The 20748-nt window shown below is 41.6% G+C and overlaps 1 protein-coding gene across 1 annotated transcript in view; it reads left to right on the top strand.

Moving 5' to 3' along the window:
* The window catches only part of LOC308479541 (vitellogenin-1-like), a gene marked incomplete at its 5' end in the record, with an annotated part of 35312 nt that overhangs the window by 5374 nt on the left and 9190 nt on the right, over window positions 1-20748 (top strand). The window contains 15 exons of the mRNA XM_081010245.1: window positions 199-346; window positions 474-634; window positions 748-913; window positions 2350-2475; window positions 3720-3929; window positions 4697-4914; window positions 5017-5114; window positions 12193-12317; window positions 12985-13056; window positions 13822-13941; window positions 14170-14356; window positions 14954-15047; window positions 15189-15374; window positions 19091-19226; window positions 20061-20231. Coding sequence (XP_080866371.1) covers window positions 199-346; window positions 474-634; window positions 748-913; window positions 2350-2475; window positions 3720-3929; window positions 4697-4914; window positions 5017-5114; window positions 12193-12317; window positions 12985-13056; window positions 13822-13941; window positions 14170-14356; window positions 14954-15047; window positions 15189-15374; window positions 19091-19226; window positions 20061-20231 — 2218 coding nt within the window. The remainder of the gene's footprint in view (window positions 1-198; window positions 347-473; window positions 635-747; window positions 914-2349; window positions 2476-3719; window positions 3930-4696; window positions 4915-5016; window positions 5115-12192; window positions 12318-12984; window positions 13057-13821; window positions 13942-14169; window positions 14357-14953; window positions 15048-15188; window positions 15375-19090; window positions 19227-20060; window positions 20232-20748) is intronic.

The raw sequence follows: 20748 nt of genomic DNA, 5'->3' as shown, positions 1-20748 counted from the left end.
CTTCATAATCCGAAGGTCAGATCCACCTTCAAGTAAAGAAGCATTTTAAATTTACATACTATATTTGCTAGTTTAGTCCTGTTTTTTCTGCTGCAAAAGGAAAATTATTATTATTATTATTGCAAAGCCAAGAGACAAAAAACAGCTTTCTGTATTTACTATTTGCTCACTAAATGTCATTGGATCTTTCCACACTAGGCTTAAAATGGTATTCATCGATATGCATGGCCACTTGCCACATGTCCCTTCTGACTTGAAGAGATGGGGCTCACTTACCTACAGGTTTAATTATGAACTTCCTCCTCTTCCTATTCCATTGATAAAGAGCAACAACGTAGAGAGAGAAGTAAGTTTTAAAAATGGTAATGCAAATGGAACTTTGCAACATACCAGTGTTCTTTGCCTGAGGTGTTAAACAATACCTGACAATGCTCTCTTTTTTATTTTATTTTTTTAAAAAATCTATCGAACAGATTGAGGAAAGATTGCAGTATTTGGCAGGACACCCAAATGCAAAGTTTCCAAGAGATGGTGCAATTAAATACCTGCAGGTTATCGAACTTGTGCGTGAGATGAACGATACAAAATATTTAGATTCGCTCTTTAGAAAACACGCCAATGAGCCAACACTCAGGTAAGATAACAGAGGAAGTGTGTTATGCCTTTCATGCTTGAAAAGCATAATTGAATAAGATCTAAATTAAAGTGATCAGAGCTCAGACTTGATTGCTGCTTCTTTTCTTGTAGACACCTCATCGTACAACTAGCTGCTGCTGCTGGTACTCCAGATGCACTTAGATTCTTGAAACATAGGTTTGATCAGAGAGAAATCAGCAGGATTGAAGCGACAATGGCATTTGTTACCTTCTTTCATACCTGCACTCCATCTCCAGAAATCCTAGAAACAGCTATGGTAAAATACATCTTGCATTACGGGGTTTTTTGTTTGCTGATGTTGGCTTTCCCTGAATTGATCTTTTTGCGGGGCGGGGGGTTTGCAAGAATAAGTGCATGCGACTTTAAGATTTGACAGTTCCTACAACCTAGGCATCTTGAAGACTTCAGACTAGAATTGTTCCATCATTGTATCCTCCAGATGTTGCTGGGCTGCAACTCCCACCACCCATGCTGGCTAGGACTAATAGGAGCTGGAGTCCATCAACATGGAGGGCACCATGTTGGCTCTTCCTGATCTAAGTTCTTGTTTTCCATGCCTTTGAACAGCTCTGGCCATGTCCCAAGAAGAGAGAATTCCCATGGGGGCAACAGTTTTTTGAAACACACCAGTTTGGTAATCACCTCAGATATTCATCCTCTCCCCAAGTGCCACAAGCCACTTAAACCCGAACAAATCCTGAATAATAAGTGATATCCAAAGCTACTGATACACAAAGCAGACCCACTGTAGTCAGACAGAAGTATTTTGGTCCACACGGAGTGGGTCTATTCTAAGTATGATTTCATTGGCTATCCCTCAATATCAGGTAACAGAGCTGTGTAACCACACACATCTGCCAGACAAAAAAACCTATTAATGTTTAACTTTAAATTCATAGCGGAGGAAATACAGGCTAGGTCAATATACAAAGGTGTGTGTCAGAGAGTATGAGGCAAATAAAATCTAACCTATATGCATACCGGTTATGTATGGTCCTTTTAAAATGGCAGTTCCTTTGGCAAGCAGGCCAAGATCCTATGGCTATGGCTATTATTGTTGCAGTGCAGATGATTGATAGCTCTGAAGGCCCATCTTATGGGTTCCTCTTAACTCAGGTCTCTGAAATGCTGCGGGCATCAAGGATGCTATTTGTACTTAAGTTAATTTTATTGGGTGTTATCGTCATACCCAGATAGAGCCACTGAAATCACTGGGCAAGTTCATCATGATGAAATGAAGTGCATTTAATGGTTCTGCTCTGAGTTTGACTTAGTTGGAGACAACCCATTTAGTCAAGTCTCTGAGAAATTGTTGGCCTCCTGAAGGCTAGTGTTCTCATGGGCTATGAAACTGAGCTGGAGTTCCCCAGTTCAATTTTTACCTCTGCTATGATGAGCCATTACTTCTCCCTTGGCAAGCCCATTATGTATCAGCCACACATTTATAATATAGGAGGAATAATGCTGTCTTACTTGGATAAACAGTTGTAAAAATTACTGAGATGATATACATTTGAAACTCTTGGAACACTATCAATCACTTTATACACTCCCAGCAATTGTTATGCTTTGGGCTATTTTCTCTCGTTTAGTCTGAAATGCATTCAGACCTGATTTAATTGATGCATATGTTAAAATGAGATGAATAATTTGTTTTCTGTATGTTTCAAAGACCAACTTTTCTCTCAATAGGCAATTGTGACAGATGCCCTCAAAGGCCCCAGAAGTTTCTACCGCAGCTTTACCTGCCTTGCCTACGGAACTGTTGTTAAAAAATACTGTTCTTCCTCAGAAACTTGCCCTGACAAATACATCAAGGTATTGTGCCATGTTTCAATGACATTTCATCATTTAAAGAGTAACAATATAAGGTGCTTAAGCTGGCCTATTATTATCAGCTTACAAGTTAAGATGCATGTGTTGAGCACAGTCTTTAGAGGAAATTGCAACACATTGAAAACAATGAGATTTTTTGCTGCTGGTTTCAGTGAGTTCAGGATTACTGTCTTCAATTTGAAATAAAAATAAGGTGGGGGGAATTATTCTTAGCACTACACTACCATGGTATACTTGTCTCAGTAGTTCTCAGAATCTTTACATGTTATTTGTTTAATCGATCATTCAAATAATCATATAATACTGCTATAAAGTACCTGTAATTATTACTGTAAATTCTTTGAAAATGTTTAAACTGAATATCATTCACTCCTCACTGAAAGCAATAGCAACACATATCTAGTCATTTGTTCCAGGTTATCTTAACATTAAGCATGGGCAGGTCAGTCTATTTCTGGTCCATGGCAATTCTGCGTGCGTTACTTTCTATGTCCTTTCCATCCTGCTTCCACATTATTATTTGATAAAAAAAATAGCCACATAAATAATATTTAAATATTTAATGCATTTTTAAATATGCATTTCATTTTAATGTACGTATTCCAACCTAAAATCGGCATTTTCTAAGTTTTTTCAGCCAAAATTTGTAAAGAGATATTTTGAGAAATGTGATATCCAAAGGATAATTATGTCCTGATCTTTGTATTAGTCAAGGAGGTGCAGCTTGTTCTGAATAGGCTTGTACTTCCTCTGAAAGAGCTTTTCTTTGGGGGGGGGGTTGCTCCTGTATCCATCTTTCTCACTGGTGCAATATTTCTGGCTGTTCCTGCTTTGGGATGGCTTTAATATGGTAGTCCAGGCATTCATAACATCCATATTGAATTACTGCAATGCACTCTGTGAGGTGCTTTATTTAGGTTGGTCCAGAACCTACAGCTAATGCTGAATGCCTCAGAAAGACTATTGAAGGGGATGCCCTATTGAAAGTTCACAAGACCTCCTATTCTGAAAGACCTGCACTGGCTATGCATATGGCACTTGGCCAAGTTTATTGAGACATAGGAGATGCTGATGTGCAAACCCTGTCAAACCTACTCATGTCTAACTTGAGATCACAGGCTGTTCATAAAGCTGTCCCCAGTATCAATTCAAGATTCAAATCATATCTTTTTTAAAGCAACTATTTTGCAACTAATTTTGAAACCACTTCTTTCCCCCTAAAACAGCCTTTGAATGATTTTGCAATTAAAGCAAAACGTACATCCGACGTAGATGGACAAATGCTGGTACTGAAGGCCTTAGCAAATGTGGGACATGTCATCATTGAGAAGCCCATCATGAAGACCTTTGCAGCTCTCATTTCTTCTCCTGACTCCCTGCATCCTTGCGCTGCCATCTTAGCTCTAAGAGGCCTTGTCGAGAAGTATCCTGCACGGGTAAGAAGGCATGGCATTTTTGTGGGGATCTTGTGGGTTTTTTCCAACAAAATTATAGAGCTGTTAGGAATATCATTTTTTTCCTAATGCTAATTGATCATGGTGATACATTATTTCTCAAAGACCAGGTATAGGTTGGGAATAAATGTCCAAGCGGGGGAGGACTCAGCCCCTGTCTGTGTAGATATGTATACCATTATGTACAGAATTGAAACTCATGGGGGGGGGTTTACAGTGAGAGAACGGCGTGTGATATATTGCTTTAAGCAGCTGAGGCAGCAGATGATGTGCAAGTCACTCACGTTGCCAATGGGTGCTTTATCCAATCCAAATGTGTCTTTCTTCTGTACAAGCAAAAACACAAGCAAAAAAAAACAACAGAAAATATCGCTTTGCATTTTCTCAAGTGGCAGATTTTTCTAGGAGCAGGCCTTTAGAGGCTCTGTTCTCAAAATGCAGAGAAGGAGAAGGGTCTAAATCTTGCCTGGGCATGTTATTCTGAAAAGCAGGAATCAGGAAAGTTAGATTGCAGATAACTGCTTGAAAAGCTCCATCTTGTTGTAACAGAAGTCCCTTACATAATATTGCAAGCCACTGAATTTGATTACTGTATGCTGTGGAAGTTGGGGCTGGCTGCCGTGGTTCAAAGAAGAAGAGCCAAAATGCCTGCTTAGCATGTACAAGCTTTTTGAGCTATGAGCCAAAGTCATGGTGGGAAGGAGAAAAATAAGAGTACAAAATTTATATTTTCAATCTATGTTGCACAGGTGGAAGCACTTACTGTTCCAATCGTCATGGACAACAAGATAGATCCCGAAACTCGTAAATGTGCTGCCATGGTTTATATGGAATCCCTACCAGCTCTCCCTTCATTGATGGCAATGACTAATTATGCATCAGAGACACCCATGTCAGAAGTGAAATATTTCCTGTTGACTCTTATACGTGAAGCGGCCACTTGCAGAGCTCCTGACTGCCAAGAGATGTAAGCATAATTTTTTAAAAAATGATTTCTTTATGAAAGGAGCAGTGCACAGCAAACAGCAGTAGTAAATGTGAACATTGTTGGTTAATTTGCTTTATTCAGGGCTTCTGCCTGCAGAGTGGCACTTAAAGTACTGAGCATCAAGATTCAACGGCCTAGCTATCGCCACAGCATGGTTTACTTCTTTGGTCTTCACAGTGGTAAGAGACATGTGTTTTTCCCCCAGATACTATTTATTCCTCCCAGAATAATAGTGGTTGCTTAAAATATTAAAAAGATGAACCTGTTGTTTCAAGAGTAAAAGCTGTTTGTTTCAAGAACCAGAAAGAAATCAGCCATGTCTTGTCATGTGACTAGCTCAAAAAGCACAGGGAAAGACCTGGGGAGGAAAGTATGCATTGGGCAGGGCGGTGCGCAGTCTGCAAAACCAAAATGTTCTCTCATCCCTAAACTAGAACCTATAAGCATTTTGATTCATATTTTAAGGAAGGGGAGGAATGGTACTGTCAGGGAACTGCCATCGGAAGGAAGGGAAGTGAAAGGGCTCACACAGGTTGGGAGAGACTCAGCAGCTGAAGAGGGAACCAGTAGGGGGAGAGGAGCTGGGCTGAGGGAAAGGGAGCTGGAGGGATGGCTCAGAGACACTTCCAGCGAAAACAGTGGGGAGGTTTCAGGACCTCCTGTAGGGACACCCACTCCTCGCCGGAAACTGTCACGCAGAGAGTCCAGAAGACGTGTTTCCGTTAAGGAGCTTTTATGTTGGAAGCGATTCCGAAAGCAACCACTGTCGGAATCTGCCAGCGACTGACGGAGCCATGTTTAAGGGGCTCCGTTACAGACAGAGGTTTGCAAACTTGACCAAACTCTGAGGGACTAGGATTTTACACACAAGCAGCTCATCGTCCCATCACAGCATTCCGACAGTCTTCGTGAGCAGCTTGTGCAGGAGAAGGCATCATGAGCAACCCAGCCGGAACCGGAGAAGCAGGAGCTGGAGCGGGTCCAAGCCTGGAAGAAAGGTACCGGGTGTTGGAGGTCCAGCTAGCGCTGCAGACGGCGAGGCTTGAGGAGAGGAGGGCTCAGGATGCAGACAAAAAGGGGAAAGACACCCAGCTCGTCAGAAAGGTACCAGGATTGGTGCAGAAGTTTGGGGGGGAGCCCAAAGACTATCATGGCTTTCGGACAGAGATGCAATATGCCCTCAATCTGCAGTTTGATGAATTCCCTGACGAGGAATCAAGAGTGGCTTTCGTGATTGGGCATCTTGAAAAGGGGGCGAGAGACTGGGTTAGACCCCTGATGGCAGCGAATAGTGACGTCCTAAAGGACACGATGAAGTTCTTTCGCGCCATGGATCTGATGTTTTCCAGCGATATTGAACAGGGAGTGGTCCGCAGACAGTTAATGGCTTGCAAACAGGGGAGCCGATCTGTCCGTGAGTACTGGACTGAATTCACCATGTTGATCCATAAATTGGGGTGGGATCTATCGGCGGAACCCATTCAAATGCTTTTTGAAGAAGGGCTTTCTTCGGCTGTGAAAGACGAACTTTCCCGGGCGCCCAGGGCGGAGTCTATGGACCAGCTGACCAAATCAGCGCTGACCATAGGAGCGCGCCAGGAGGCGAGAGCATTGGAGAGGCGGGAAGGGAAGGGGGAACGTTGGAAGGAGTTCCGCATTCCAGACATTCCAGAGCCAACTTTCCCGCCGGCAGAGCCGATGGAAATCGGAACAGCGCGCGCGCGCGCAGTTTCAAAGCCCAGTGTTTTTTGTGGATAAAAAAAACACGAACAAGCCGAGGCTTGTGTGTGACTTCAGGGCCTTAAATGCAGTGTCAGAACCAGTGGCTTTCCCTATGCCCAGGATTGACGACATTTTGACAAGGGTCAGGAAGGGAAAGATTTTTACTAAACTGGACCTAAGGGGGGCGTACAACCTGATACGAATAAGGAAGGGGGATGAATGGAAAACCACCATGTTCACCCCTTTGGGGGCATTTGAATATTTAGTTATGCCCTTCGGCCTACAAGGAGGCTCCGCGTGCTTTCAATCGTTTATGAACCACGTCCTGGGGCCTTTGCTTTACAAGAATTGTGTGGCCTTCTTAGACGACGTGTTGGTGTATTCTGAGAATGAGGAGCAGCATGTGAGAGACGTCAGAGAAGTGTTGAGCAGGCTGCAAGCCAACCAGCTGTGGGTGAAACTGGAGAAGTGTCAGTTTCATACCAAGGAGGTGGAATTCCTGGGGTATCGCCTGTCAGACAAGGGATTGGCCATGGATCCCGGCAAGGTCCAGGCGGTGCTGGAATGGAAAACACCCAAAACAAGGAAGGATGTGCAGAGGTTCCTAGGATTTGGGAACTTCTATCGTAAGTTCATCCGAAACTTTGCCCACCTGACGGCGCCCATTACGGACTGTCTCAGCAGTAAGAAGAAGTTCGTTTGGACTGAGGAGGCGGAGCGAGCATTTGAGGAACTAAAAAGGGCCTTCGCCTCGGAACAACAACTCCTGCATGTGGATTTACAAAAACCGATGAGAGTGGAAACTGACGCATCAGACAGAGCGATTGGGGCGGTGCTTCTGCAGCCAGGGAAGGAGGAGTCAGAGTGGAGACCGTGTGCCTTTTTTTCGCGAAAGCTAAACAAATCCGAGAGGAACTACACGGTGTATGACCGAGAACTACTAGCCATTCATGAGGCGTTCCGGAGATGGAGGCACCTGCTAATTGGCGCACAACATAAGGTGCAAGTGTGCACTGACCACAAGAACCTAGAGTATTGGAGGACGGCACGAGTGCTCAACCAACGGCAAGTGAGATGGGCCCAGGAGTTCTCCAAATTTAACTTTGAGATTTGTTACGTGCCAGGCCCAGAGAACATTAGGGCGGACGCTCTCTCACGCAAACCTGAATATTTGGAGGAGGAGGGAGCACCCGAAGAGAGACATGTCATTCCAGAGGACCGCTGGGTGTGTGGGGCGGCATTGGTGGGACAAAGAGAACTGGTAGAGGAAACAGAGAATGATGAATACGCCCAGAATAAGCTCAGAGGTCTTAGGGGTGAGGGAGAGGAACCAGGGGGTTTCGAGGAAAGAAATGGAGCTTTGTATTACAAAGGGGCACTGTATATCCCTGAAGGAGACTTAAGGGGGAGGGTACTCAAGCAGTTGCACGACAGCCCCACGGCGGGGCATTTTGGACAACACAAAACCATGTGGTTGGTCACCAGGGAATTTTGGTGGCCTAAGGTGAGGGAAGATGTACGGGAGTATGTAAGAGGGTGTGAGCAATGCCAGCGAGCCAAAGGGGAGAGGCGGGCACCGGCGGGGCTATTAGAACCCTTACCAACCCCAGAACGACCTTGGGAGGCAGTATCGATAGATTTTATGACTGATCTGCCGAAGTCCAAGGGGAAAACAGCCATCATGGTGGTGGTAGACCTACTAACAAAGATGTGCCACTTTGTAGCCTGCTCGCATGCAGTCACGGCGGAAGAGACAGCGAAGTTATTTGTAGAACACATTTTTAGGTTGCACGGAGTGCCATTGAGGGTGGTCTCAGACCGAGGAAAACAATTTACGTCCAGGTTCTGGAGGAAGCTCATGAGCTTACTGCAGGTGGAGGTCAACTTTTCGACTGCCCGGCACCCTGAAACCAACGGGCAGGCGGAAAGAGCAAACGGGGTCCTCCAGCAATACCTGAGGTGTTATGTCAATGACAGAGAGAATGACTGGGTAGAAAAGTTGGCGCTGGCGGAATTTGCCTACAACAATGCCGAGAATGTGTCCACAGGGATGAGCCCCTTCTTGGCTAATTATGGGTGTCATCCCAGGGCTTTCCCAGGGGGAGAAGGGGAGAGATGGGGTGTCCCGGCAGCCGAGCATTTTGTAGAAGAAATGGAAGCAATCCATCGTCAGCTCCAACTCAACTTAGAAAGGGCGAAGGAAGAATACAAGAGGCAGGCAGACAAGAACCGAAGGGAAGGTGAAACCATAAGGGTGGGAGATAGGGTGTGGCTGTCAACCCAAGGGTTGCCGTTCAAAGGAGGTTGTAAGAAATTAAGACCCAGGAGATTGGGTCCCTTTGAAGTCATTCAACAGGTCAACCCAGTGGCTTTCAGGCTCCGGTTACCCAACCACATGAAACTGCACCCAGTATTTCACAGGTCGTTACTGTCACCGTATGAGGGGGGATGAGAAGGGATGGCCACTCGGGGACCGGTCATAGAAGAAAGGGAATGCAGCAGCCATGTGGCAGAAATCCTCGACGCCAGATGGAAGGGGGATCAGGTGGAGTATTTGGTAGCGTGGGAAGGAGAACCGGAGTCAGAAAACACTTGGGTAATGGCAGAAGATATCAATGACGAGGTATTGATAGAAACGTTCCATCAAAGGTTCCCAAGGAAACCTCAGCCTGTGGAGAGGTTCCGGAGGGAATACTTTGGGACCACCGATGAGGAGGAGGAGTTGGAAGGATTCTCGGAATCGGAAGGGGAAGGGGAGATGGACTCTGAGGAGGAGGAGTACTTCGAGACCAGGAACCGCAACAGGTGGAGAGAAGTGTTCGGGACATCGGAAGATGAAGGAAGTTCATTCCGGGGTTTTTCCTCCTCACCGCCCGTAGAGGAGGGGGCGAGAGGGGATGAAGGGGGCCCTGGAGGGGAGGTGGATGTCAGGGAACTGCCATCGGAAGGAAGGGAAGTGAAAGGGCTCACACAGGTTGGGAGAGACTCAGCAGCTGAAGAGGGAACCAGTAGGGGGAGAGGAGCTGGGCTGAGGGAAAGGGAGCTGGAGGGATGGCTCAGAGACACTTCCAGCGAAAACAGTGGGGAGGTTTCAGGACCTCCTGTAGGGACACCCACTCCTCGCCGGAAACTGTCACGCAGAGAGTCCAGAAGACGTGTTTCCGTTAAGGAGCTTTTATGTTGGAAGCGATTCCGAAAGCAACCACTGTCGGAATCTGCCAGCGACTGACGGAGCCATGTTTAAGGGGCTCCGTTACAGACAGAGGTTTGCAAACTTGACCAAACTCTGAGGGACTAGGATTTTACACACAAGCAGCTCATCGTCCCATCACAGGTACATTGGCTTTTTATGCCACAAACCTATGTTATACAGTGGTACCTCGGTTTTCGAACGTCTCCATTGACGAACATTTCAGTTTTCGAACACCGTAAACCCGGACGTAAATGCATAGGTTTTTGAACACGCCTCGGAAATCGAACATGAAACGCGACTTCTGTATTGATTTTTCTGTATTGAGTTTTCGGTTTTGAGTTTTTGGTTTTCGAACGTTTCGGAACTCGGACAGTCTTCCGGAATGGATTACATTCGAAAGCCAAGGTACCAGTGTTTTTTTTTTTTTACTTCATCCTCCTATTAATAATGTAATACCAATGATACATTTACTGGTTGTTTGGAGTGGGAACAAGAAAACACACCTTGTGTATTCTAGGCCAAATGTCATGTTATTTTCAGGCAAGTCAAAGTTTTACATTATATGATTTAAGTGGCTCCATTCTTAAAGAACCATGAAAATCCTAGAGATTTTCTGCATATCCCTTGGGAAATATTTTTACAACAACCACCCTACAAACAAACTCAATACCGTACATAACTTAATAAAAATAATATAGGCTCATTTAATAGTTGTGTAACTTATTAGTATACTTGAAAAGCTTATGACAAATATTTCATGAAAATTTCAGAAAATGCGAAGTTAGATTTTTGCACAGTGCCTTAGGTTACTGCTGTGCCTCGTGACTTTTACATGACCATGAAATCAGTTTCATAATAAAAATAAGTACCATGAACATGACTAGGATATACAGACCTACTACTTCACAGAGGTATGTAGGGAGCTCTTGAAGAGATAAAATAATTTCATGGTATATGAAATTTTCTTCCCTCTTTATTGTCTTTATTGTCATATACTATTTTAAAAGTTAAAGGAATGAGATTTATCTCCTTAGTCCTTGCTCAGTTTTTTTCATGTACTATAAATTTAAGTAGAGCGCTTAAAGTGGCATAAACTGCTGGTAACTGTTGATGACCATATTTGGATATTAGCTAAATTGATATCATAGCACGAAAAATCTATTAGAAATTACTAATATTCTATTATTAGTATCTCCAGAGCAGGAGTAGCCAATGTTGCATCCTCCAGATGCCACTGGACCACAACTCCCATCAGTCACATATAACATACTGAAAATGATAAGAAACCAAAAGACATTTGCCACTTTTGCAAACAGTTTCATAGAGGTGGCATGGTGTCCTGTTAAAGACAGATGTTAAGATACAGATTGCTGCGACAAATTACTTTTAGGAAGCTTAACATGTCTAGCAATACATGTTGAAACGCCAAATCAAATGGCACTCCTTTTTCAGTAACAGTTAATTATCAAGTAAGCTCCAGCAAGGGTGAAATGCTATATAAAATATATTCTTTCCCTTTCATCGCATCCCAGCACTGCTTTGTGACAGCCTACATAGAGAACAAGTAGTTCAGCAACAGAATGGCTTGCATTTCACTTTTGCATTCAAGCTAGCATAGCTGAGGGGAATATATTGAAACTCCCTGCTTGATGTCATGCAGTCATATAGAGGAGGGAAATAAATCACACACAAAAAAAGTCACATTGGGCATTATAAGAGAAGGGTGGAGAGCATGGGTCTACCATTTTGACAGCCCTATGTCTGTCGTAACATCTTTCTTGTGTGTCTATTCACACTACAAAAAGAGTCACATTTCTGTGTTTCTTTAGGCGAGGCATAAGCAACATAGCTTCCTCCAGATATTGTTGGCCAATGAGGTGTGGACTTTGCAGGGGGTGGGACTAGATGACCCTTGGGGTCTCTTCCAACTCGATCTACAATTCCATGAAACATCTAGAATCTGCCCATTGATTTAAACCAGGGATGGGGATATTTCCCAGTCATGATAACATTTTTTTAAAAAAACCAACTGGAAATAACAGAGAATCGGTGACCTTCCATATGCATAGGAAGTGCTCTCCTCCAACATGTTCTATAAAGTCTTGCTCCCTCTCCCCCTTCCAGAAGAACTGGTCAAATGTAGAGAGAGTGCCAAGCCCAAATCACAGTACACAGACACAGTAGCCTATTTTTGTTATGCAGCTGGTCTTGTACATGGAGTTTCTTCACTTTTTCATAAGATGCTGTTTTCACATTAAACAATTAGGAAATTAAATTCGTATTATTATGCAGTTTGAAGAACCGACTGGCCTTATTGCTTGTTGTTTTATCTCCCTTTTCAGAACGACTTATGGCTGGTTTGAGAGCTGAGGTTGTCAGCATAGGCAAAGAAGGAAATATCCTCCCATTGTTTACCATGTTCAAAACCAGGGCGAACATCCTTGGCGTCTCCTCTGATCTTGTAGAGGTAACAGATGCTGTCCATTATAAATTCCATTAGGCCTGTACTGTTAGACCTTGAATTTATTTTCTTACAAAATTCATTTGAGTCTGGCTTGTTTCTATAGCATGAGCATTCCATACACTAAGCTTTGATAAGAAGGGGGCAGATCATCCTTACATGATGTCTCCACCCCCATCATTCAGCCCGGATGCTGAGGTCCAGCTCCAAGGGCCTTCTGGCGGTTCCCTCACTGCGAGAAGTGAGGTTACAGGAAACCAGGCAGAGGGTCTTCTTGGTAGTGGCACCTGCCCTGTGGAATGCCCTCCCATCAGATGTCAAGGCAATAAGCAACTATCTTACTTTTAAAAGACATCTGAGGGCAGCCCTGTTTAGGGAAGTTTTTAATGTTTAATGCTGCATTGTGTTTTTAATATTCAGTTAGGAGCCGCCCAGAGTGGCTGGGGTATAAATAATAAATTATTATTATTATTGTTGTTGTTGTTGTTAACAAATTACAACTTTTGCCTATAATGGTTTAAGTTAACTCATGCTCAACCAGCCTTCATAAATGTATTAAATGCAAGTGACTGAAACATAGTTCTTAATTGTTTAAAATATTCTGAAACTGCTCTGATTTATGTAAAGCATAGAAAGCCCTTTTAACTGTTTCATACACCCCCTTTCAACACAGGTCGGCGTTAAGAGTATAGGACTATCTCGCCTTTTTGAAAGGGCATATGCAGAAGGAAGGCTCCATGACTTGGTAAGTGGGCGGCATAATAAACCTCGTAATGTGTTATTCCTACAAATGCTATGTCTGTTTAAGGCCCAAAATCATTTAGGCACATGATACCTGCCATACCAGCATGCCCAGTCCATAAAATTTGATAGAGATGCTCTTCTCTGTGTCCCATTGGTACCCATATCCAAGCAAGGCATGGCTGGTTGGGATGTGCTAGATGCTTGGGATGTGCTTACCTTTTCTGAATCTATTTATTGATTCATTTATTGGATTTATACACCGCCCTTCAGAAAAGAGCTCAGGGCAGTTCACAATACAAAAATAGAAGAGAAAAGCACAAATAAAGAGTTAAAACAGAAACAACAAAGCAATAATTCACCCCCAAACACATTTTAAAGGCTGCAGAATGTTAATTGGCCAAAGGCCCTGGTTGAATTTTCCCCAAATCGTGAGATTCCCTAACTCAGGGTGTGCCTCTCGTTCCTTTTCACAGCCTAGCTTATTTATTTGTTTCATTCAAGAAGCCATTTGACCTGCCAGAATGAGGATTCTTTTGTAGCTGATTCCCCCTCCCCAATCATTTTGGTTTCACTTTCAATTTAATTCTGTTGTTGTTGGTTGTTTAATCGCCATTAGATTTCCCTGTTGTTTTGTTTGAGTGTTTTAAGCCACCCTGAACATTGCAAACGCATGTGTTGCAAAAAAACGGGTACACCATCATTTCTTAAAATAATAAACAAACAAAACAATACAAATTTCAGTACATTTCTATTTCTTATCACACAGCCCTTCGATCAGAAAAAAGGAGGACACGACCCAACTTTTGGAGGACTATATCTCAAATTAGCACGCCAAGAAATCGCGTATTTGGAGCTCACTCCTGATGTGATCCAGGATGCATTGCAGGTGCCTCTTTTGACATGCATGTTGTTTAGATATAAATTATATTTTCTTCTTCTTCTTCTTTAGGCTCTTGAACGTGATTGCTTTCAGGATTCGATTGGGTGCAATTATAACTTTTCAGCATTAGTTACTATTGCACTGGCAACCTCTTTTTCCTATGAAAGGAACAGTGACATGAAGCATGTGATATTCTCGTTCTCTTTGTTTAATCAGCGCAAACTTTCTTTGCAGATATTCCATGGCAAAATGCCTCTCCCCTGGATAAAGGATTCTGCAGATGGCCTTAAAAATCATCCAAACATGCAGTGGGAGAACAATTTCGTATCTGCAGAAATCTACGGTGTTGTGCCTACATGCACTGGACTTCCACTTCAAATAAACTTGGTTCATTTTACTCACACATCAGTCAATGGAAATGGTAAGGCAATAGAAATTTATCAACTACCAAGCACAGTAACTAACTAGGGTGGTATCTACACACGTATAAAAAATGCCACGAAAATGCTTTTTTAAAAAAAGTTTTGAAAAATACGTTAAATTTGCCATAGCTCACTGTCGCCATCTAGAGGCACATTTGTATATTACTCTTTACAACACACTTAAAACGTTTCATTTGCAGCTGTATAGCTGACTCCCTAGGACTCCCGGTCTTGGGTTTTACCATGAGAATGGTAGCACCTCATTAAAGTGGTATAGGAAAAATATATAAGGACAAAAAAACGTAACGTGAAGTATCCCTAAGAATGTGTTCCTGAGCACATTGAGTTGGAAATGACTGAGTTTCAAATATATTTAGGATAAAATATGCTGGGGGGGGGGGATTAAATAAGCATTCCAGGGTTTCAGTTTTCCCCCATTATTAACTGTGAGACAAATAGCAGTACTCAGGGCAAATTTATCCCTTTATCAAAATAATATCAAAATAGAAACAAAATAATTGCAATTTTATATATCACATTTTGCATAATAATAATTTTATAGCATGCATTTGTTTTATTTGCTTGCTTTTAAACAGTTCAATTATCCATGAGTCCCGAGCCGACATCACATTTGAGTTTGCCTGACTTGCTTAACATCGATATGAAACTGAAAACCAGATTGTCTGTCAGGTAAATAGACTCATTGATACATAAAATGACAAGATGCCATTCAAGTGGTACAAATGTGCCCTCAGTATTCATGAACTCTTTAACGTATAGTAGCCATAACATCACTATAATGGGTTTGTTTGGGTTTTTTCCCATTTTTAGCATGAACAAAGATATGCTCGTGACGATGGGAATCGTTGTCCCTGAATTCCAGGCTATAATACAAGAGAATGTCAAAATCGTCACCAATATCCCTGTGAACGTTGATGTCTCTATGAACATTAAGGAAAAGACCTTCAAACTTGAACTTCCACCATGCAGAGAGGAAACTGAACTCATGTCTTTCAGGTAGGCCTAGCGAAAATTGGTAGAACACCCCTCCCCCCCTTCTCCCGCAATACATTTTATAATTAGTACTTGATCTCTGGAGTTAATTATTTTATATTATCTAGTGCAATGGACTTATTTCAAAGTTAAACACTCCAATCAAATTTATGGAGGTGTCAAGTTGAGATTGACAGAGTTGAAAGAGAGTGCTTTAAATTAAAAATCAGCTTTAAATGCTTGAAGATCACAAAATATGTTTAAAATGTTTGACATAAGCTTTTTCATAGATAATTAGATTGCACAGAATAATCCTATAATTGGATTTTTGAAACCGTACTGTAAGGTTTATATACTATACAATTTCCCCCTCATCTCTAACGACATTATTAATTGTTGCTTTAACATGTAAATATACTGGGGCTTTCTTTTACAGTCAATACAACAGTGTTGCAAGGTAAATCAATATTGGTATCTGTTGTCTGTTTATCTGGGTGACAAACTTCCCATTAGAATTCATAATGGCCTTTGGCATAAAAAAAAAACCCCACAAAAACCACAAAAATCTGAGTACTAGTAAAGTTAAAGCGAATGGCATAAACTGTGTAAACAGAAAGTATTTCAAAACCTTACCAAGCAACATATTTTTGCATTATTTGGTGAGCCAACAAATGAATAAACTTAAAATTACAGTTTTCTACATAACATCAAGAGGAAGAATGAGCATATAAAACTTGTGGAAAACCTAAATCTGAAGATTAAAGCAGAAATGTTGGAAAGCTGCTATAGAATGCATTGTCCAAAATATAGCCTACATTTCAGTGACAAGTTGTTGAAAAATATACATAGTACTACCTGCATTCCAGTTTTTAAAATACTTATGAGCAAGGCCAATAAAAATAGCTTCACTTCACATATGTAAATTATTTGCATGGCTGATCACAAATGTGATTGATTATGCATTCTTAGAGGATTAATTGTTTTTCTTTTTTCTTTTTGGTGAAAGCTGGGAAAAGATTTATTTTTTTCTTTTTCTTTGGTGCTACATTGTATAGAATGGCACAAATAAAAATCGTTAGGAAGGACACTTCCATTTTGAAGGGCATTATTCTTTTTTCTTGTCCTCACAGTCCTTGTACTTTCTACTTATCCTCACATGCTGGTACATGTACCTTCTACCTAATTTTTTTCCCCTGTCAAACCTTCCTACTTGCTCCAGTATTACCCAACATTCCCCAATCCCTCCGTACAATTTTGCATGTTGGCCTATGGAATTTGTATGGATGCATAAGTCTGGCAGAATCGGTTAGAAGACTGGCCCCTTTAGCCTTGATTGCTCAGTAGTTAATTAAGAAGTGGTGCAAGTATCCTAACACAAGGAATGAGTGGAAGATGTGATGAGTATCACATCATTTGATCACTCTGATCTGATGGTGGGAGTGGCCATTGCTTGAAAAAAGCGGGCGTTAAGATGTTCTCATGGCATTTGATCTCTGATTGCTCTTCTCAGTCAAGAACCTCATTTGCTGATGTTGCAGTCATTGAACAGTGACCAGATACTTACGAGTATGGAGCCTTCTCTCCAGTCACATGATTTGTTGTGGCTCTCTGTACTTACCAGGGACCTGTTGGGAATCTTTAGGAAGTTCCTTGTAACTTTCCTCCACCCATTCTTATTAAAGTGCTAGAGCTGGATCAGGCAGCTGATTTCTGTAGAAAACAATATGTGACACCTGTGTTGCCACTAAATTTATTGGCTCCCTCTTATATTCAGTGGGGAAGAACTGATCATTCAGTTCAGTGGCAAATGTAAACTACTGGGTTAAAAAAAAAATAACAGTACTGAGAGAAAGATTAGGGTGGGGGAGTGATGCCACTATTTCTGCCTGGAGATACAAACTGTAGTTTGGTGACGGTTTAAATTGTTAAATGTGAATCAAGTGAAAGCCACTTCCTTTTAATCTATTCTGCCCAGATGAGCCATTTTAAAATGCAAGTTGATTTGTAATTTCTTTCATCCCCTCAGCTTGTCTGTGAGAATATTTTTTGTCCCTTTTCTTAATAAAAGAAATAAAAAATTCCTGAAGGTTCTAGCTAAGCTTGGTGTGGGGTGCAGCTGTCATGCCCTTTATCTGAAACAGAAAACTTGAACAGAAAACAAAGCCTGTGGGTGATAAGGTGTCATTTATTTATTTTGACTTGACTGAAGTGCTCCATGTGAAGCGCAGCTTGCATGTTCTCTACAGTACCTTCAGCACTGCAGGCACCGACAAGAGGAAGAGAGAGAAAGATAAAAGGAATGCAAATCCGCCTTTCAAATAAAGTAGATTAGGTGTTCTTAGGCTTCCCTCACAGAGTGTGAAGCCCATTATTCTCAACATGGGAACACCGACCACCTCTCAGTTCACAGCCAGGCAGGTCACTTCCACCCATCTGTGTTCGCAAAACAACCCCCAGGCGACAATATCAGTTGCTTCCGTGAAATACTAACAATGGAACGTGTGTGTGTGTTGTTGTTTTTTAATGCATTTTGAAGCCATGTAGTTAGAAATGTAATGCCTACATCGTAAATATGATTGGACTATCAGCAGCTTAGAGAAAATAGTTTGTTAAAATGCTGTTGAGTAGATATACTGCTAGTGTTTTACAGCACAGGATGCAATCTTCATGCCCACCTCCCTTGGAATCAAAGTCACTGGATTTAGTAAGACTTGCTTCTGAGTTAATCTGTGGGATGTGGAAAAGCAGTAGTTTGCTTGGAAGCAAATTGCTCATGTCAGCTGACTGACTCAAAGGAATGATAATGTAGCATCACCTGATCACATTCATAGCAATAGTTTTTATTTTATTTTATGTGACTAATAAGCCAGTGAGTTAGGCTAAGCTAATCCAGTGAACATCACACTGCAGACTGAAGGCTCAGCCTATCCACTATGGTAAAATATCCTAGCTATATTTCTATGCACCAGAAATAACAACGTAATGTTTTTGTTATTGAGATTTGTGGCTTTAACTGATTGATAGATTGATCAATTAAGATTTTCTCCCCTGAATGGTTTCCTTTGTTTTGTTTTGTTTTGTTTTTTTTGTGTGTTTTTTTGTCCACTGTACTAAATGACACACCAGCTTGGGGGCAGGATGGAACATGCCCCACAACCCCTTTCACCGTGCTTGCTCATTGCACACAAGTAACCCATGACAAGGGATACGTTTTTAACAGAGATCCTATGACATAGGAAATACCTTTGTGTCTAATTGCCCCATGGAAAACATATCATTGTACCAGAGCTTTTGACTTCCTTATATTTTGAAGTGTGTCCTTTCTGCGGCAGTGTCCCAGACAGAAACCCATCACTTTAGCAGCTAGGATATTGATTAAATCCCAATGCTGGGATTGAAACTATGTCAGTGGCTTGTGCATTGTTTGTTTGTTATGTTTTTAACTTTAGTAGAAAATTAGGAGCAGTGAGCATGAAATACTGCCTTTAAGTTGAAGTCTGAAAATGGCCACCCAAAATAGATGACACTAACTTGGTTTTGTTTTAAAATATGACTAGTCATGGCTGCCTCGTCATTTTTGCCTAGTCAAAATTGTACCTAGGCATTTGGGTGGCCTAGGTACAATTTATAGAGCAATTTGCAAGGAATTCCATGTGTGATCAAGTCCATACTGCAACCCAGATCTTTTTAAACATATTTCTGCTTCTAACACAGCATTTCTCCCTCTGTTTATCCACCAGTGCTATGACATCTGTTATCACTCGCAACCTTGAAGAGGCACCTGCTACCAAGTCAACTCCACTTTTCGTCCCTCAAACTGTGTCTAAAATAATAAGAGGCTCCTTTGAGTCAGCAGAACAACGGAATGAAAGAAGGGTAACCCATATTAGATTTTTGTGTGCGCTTTTTTTGCTTGAGAAATAGTTATTTTACATAGAAAAGAAGTTGTGTGAGCTATTTTTAATCTGCCCCCCCATAAAACATTTACAGTTCAGTCCTATACACATATACTGAGAAGTAAGTCACATTGCGGTCAATGAGACCTACTCCCAGGAAAGTGTAAAAACTGACCTACTGGTACAAATATAAATTTAGCAGTCATAAAAGCACTATAGCTACCATAAAGCATTTATTTGTTATTCATGAAAGACAAATTCCCATTACAATCAGAACTTTAATCATGTATTTTATTTCAGGATTCTGGGGGGATTTAAAACTGGGGTGTAATAGGTAGAGAATAGGTATCTTATTGTGTCAATGAAGAACATAATTGCAGTTCTCAATGTCAAGTAAATAAGTAGTGGCCTTGATTTAAATAAACTTAGCTATGAATAAATCCTACTATGCATGACAGCTCTGGGATGTAGTTTTAATGGTGTAGTGGATGTAACTTACACTCTTGAAGCAGGATGCAAATTGATGCAACTAAAGATGTTAAGTCCTGAAAGGCTGAGAACAAAACCCTAACATAAATTAGAGCAGACGTATTGAAATCAGTGGACTTACATTACTTCACACTGGAAATCATCCTGTATCCCCCCCCCCCATTAAATATTAGGGCTTCCCTTAACCATTGGTCGAGATGCCGCATTTTATATATGCAGTGTTCCAACTGAATTACTGATCTTTACCAAAATAATAATGATGATGATGAGGCAGAAGTCTGAGATTGCAATCTCTCATGCTGGACTATGTTCATCATCCATCCAGGACCAAATTTCTGCAGAACAGTCAGAACATTACAGGCCTGCCCCTCGTCACACTGAGTGTGTTGAAGCATGCACATTTGGATGCAGGGCTTGCGTTGAATGGTCAAACATTTATGCTGGATGCTCCATAGATGACTCTCTGTACAACTTGGCTGGCGAACATACTTTTAGAGTAACACTCAAGCAAGGTAACTCTTCTTTATTCTATGATGTTTGTTGGGGTGTGTTTGGTTTTTTTACAAAATGCAGAGGGGTTCAGGGAAAAGAACAGGAGCAATATTTCCCTGGACAATTGGCAGTCCTTCTGGATAGTGTGGGTTGTGTCATATGGGACTGGTGGTGGTGGAGAGGAGCTCACAAAAGGCTGTGGTCGTGCTGTAGTTCAGTGTCACCTGTCGGCAAATGGCACTGTGAACCACAGTTGATGAAAGCCTAGGAAAATATACAGGAGGAGATGTGCACACAGAGATATACCATAAAGACTTGTGCTTGGTTAGAACAGACTCATTGAAATCATCTTAATGACAAAGATATTATTATTATTATTATTATTATTATTATTATTATTATTTATTTATTCATTTATTTATACCCACCCATCTTGAACAGGTGACAAAACAATCTGAGGTTTAAAGTTTTACTACCATAGTTCTCAAGCTGGTCTTTCACTAGGCCTACCAGTGAAGCCA

The sequence above is a fragment of the Podarcis pityusensis genome (assembly GCF_964106645.2).
Source record: "Podarcis pityusensis genome assembly, chromosome: 6".
Lineage (NCBI taxonomy): Eukaryota > Metazoa > Chordata > Lepidosauria > Squamata > Lacertidae > Podarcis > Podarcis pityusensis.
Note: the sequence above shows the minus strand (reverse complement) of the source record. Positions and strands in the feature narration are given on the sequence as shown.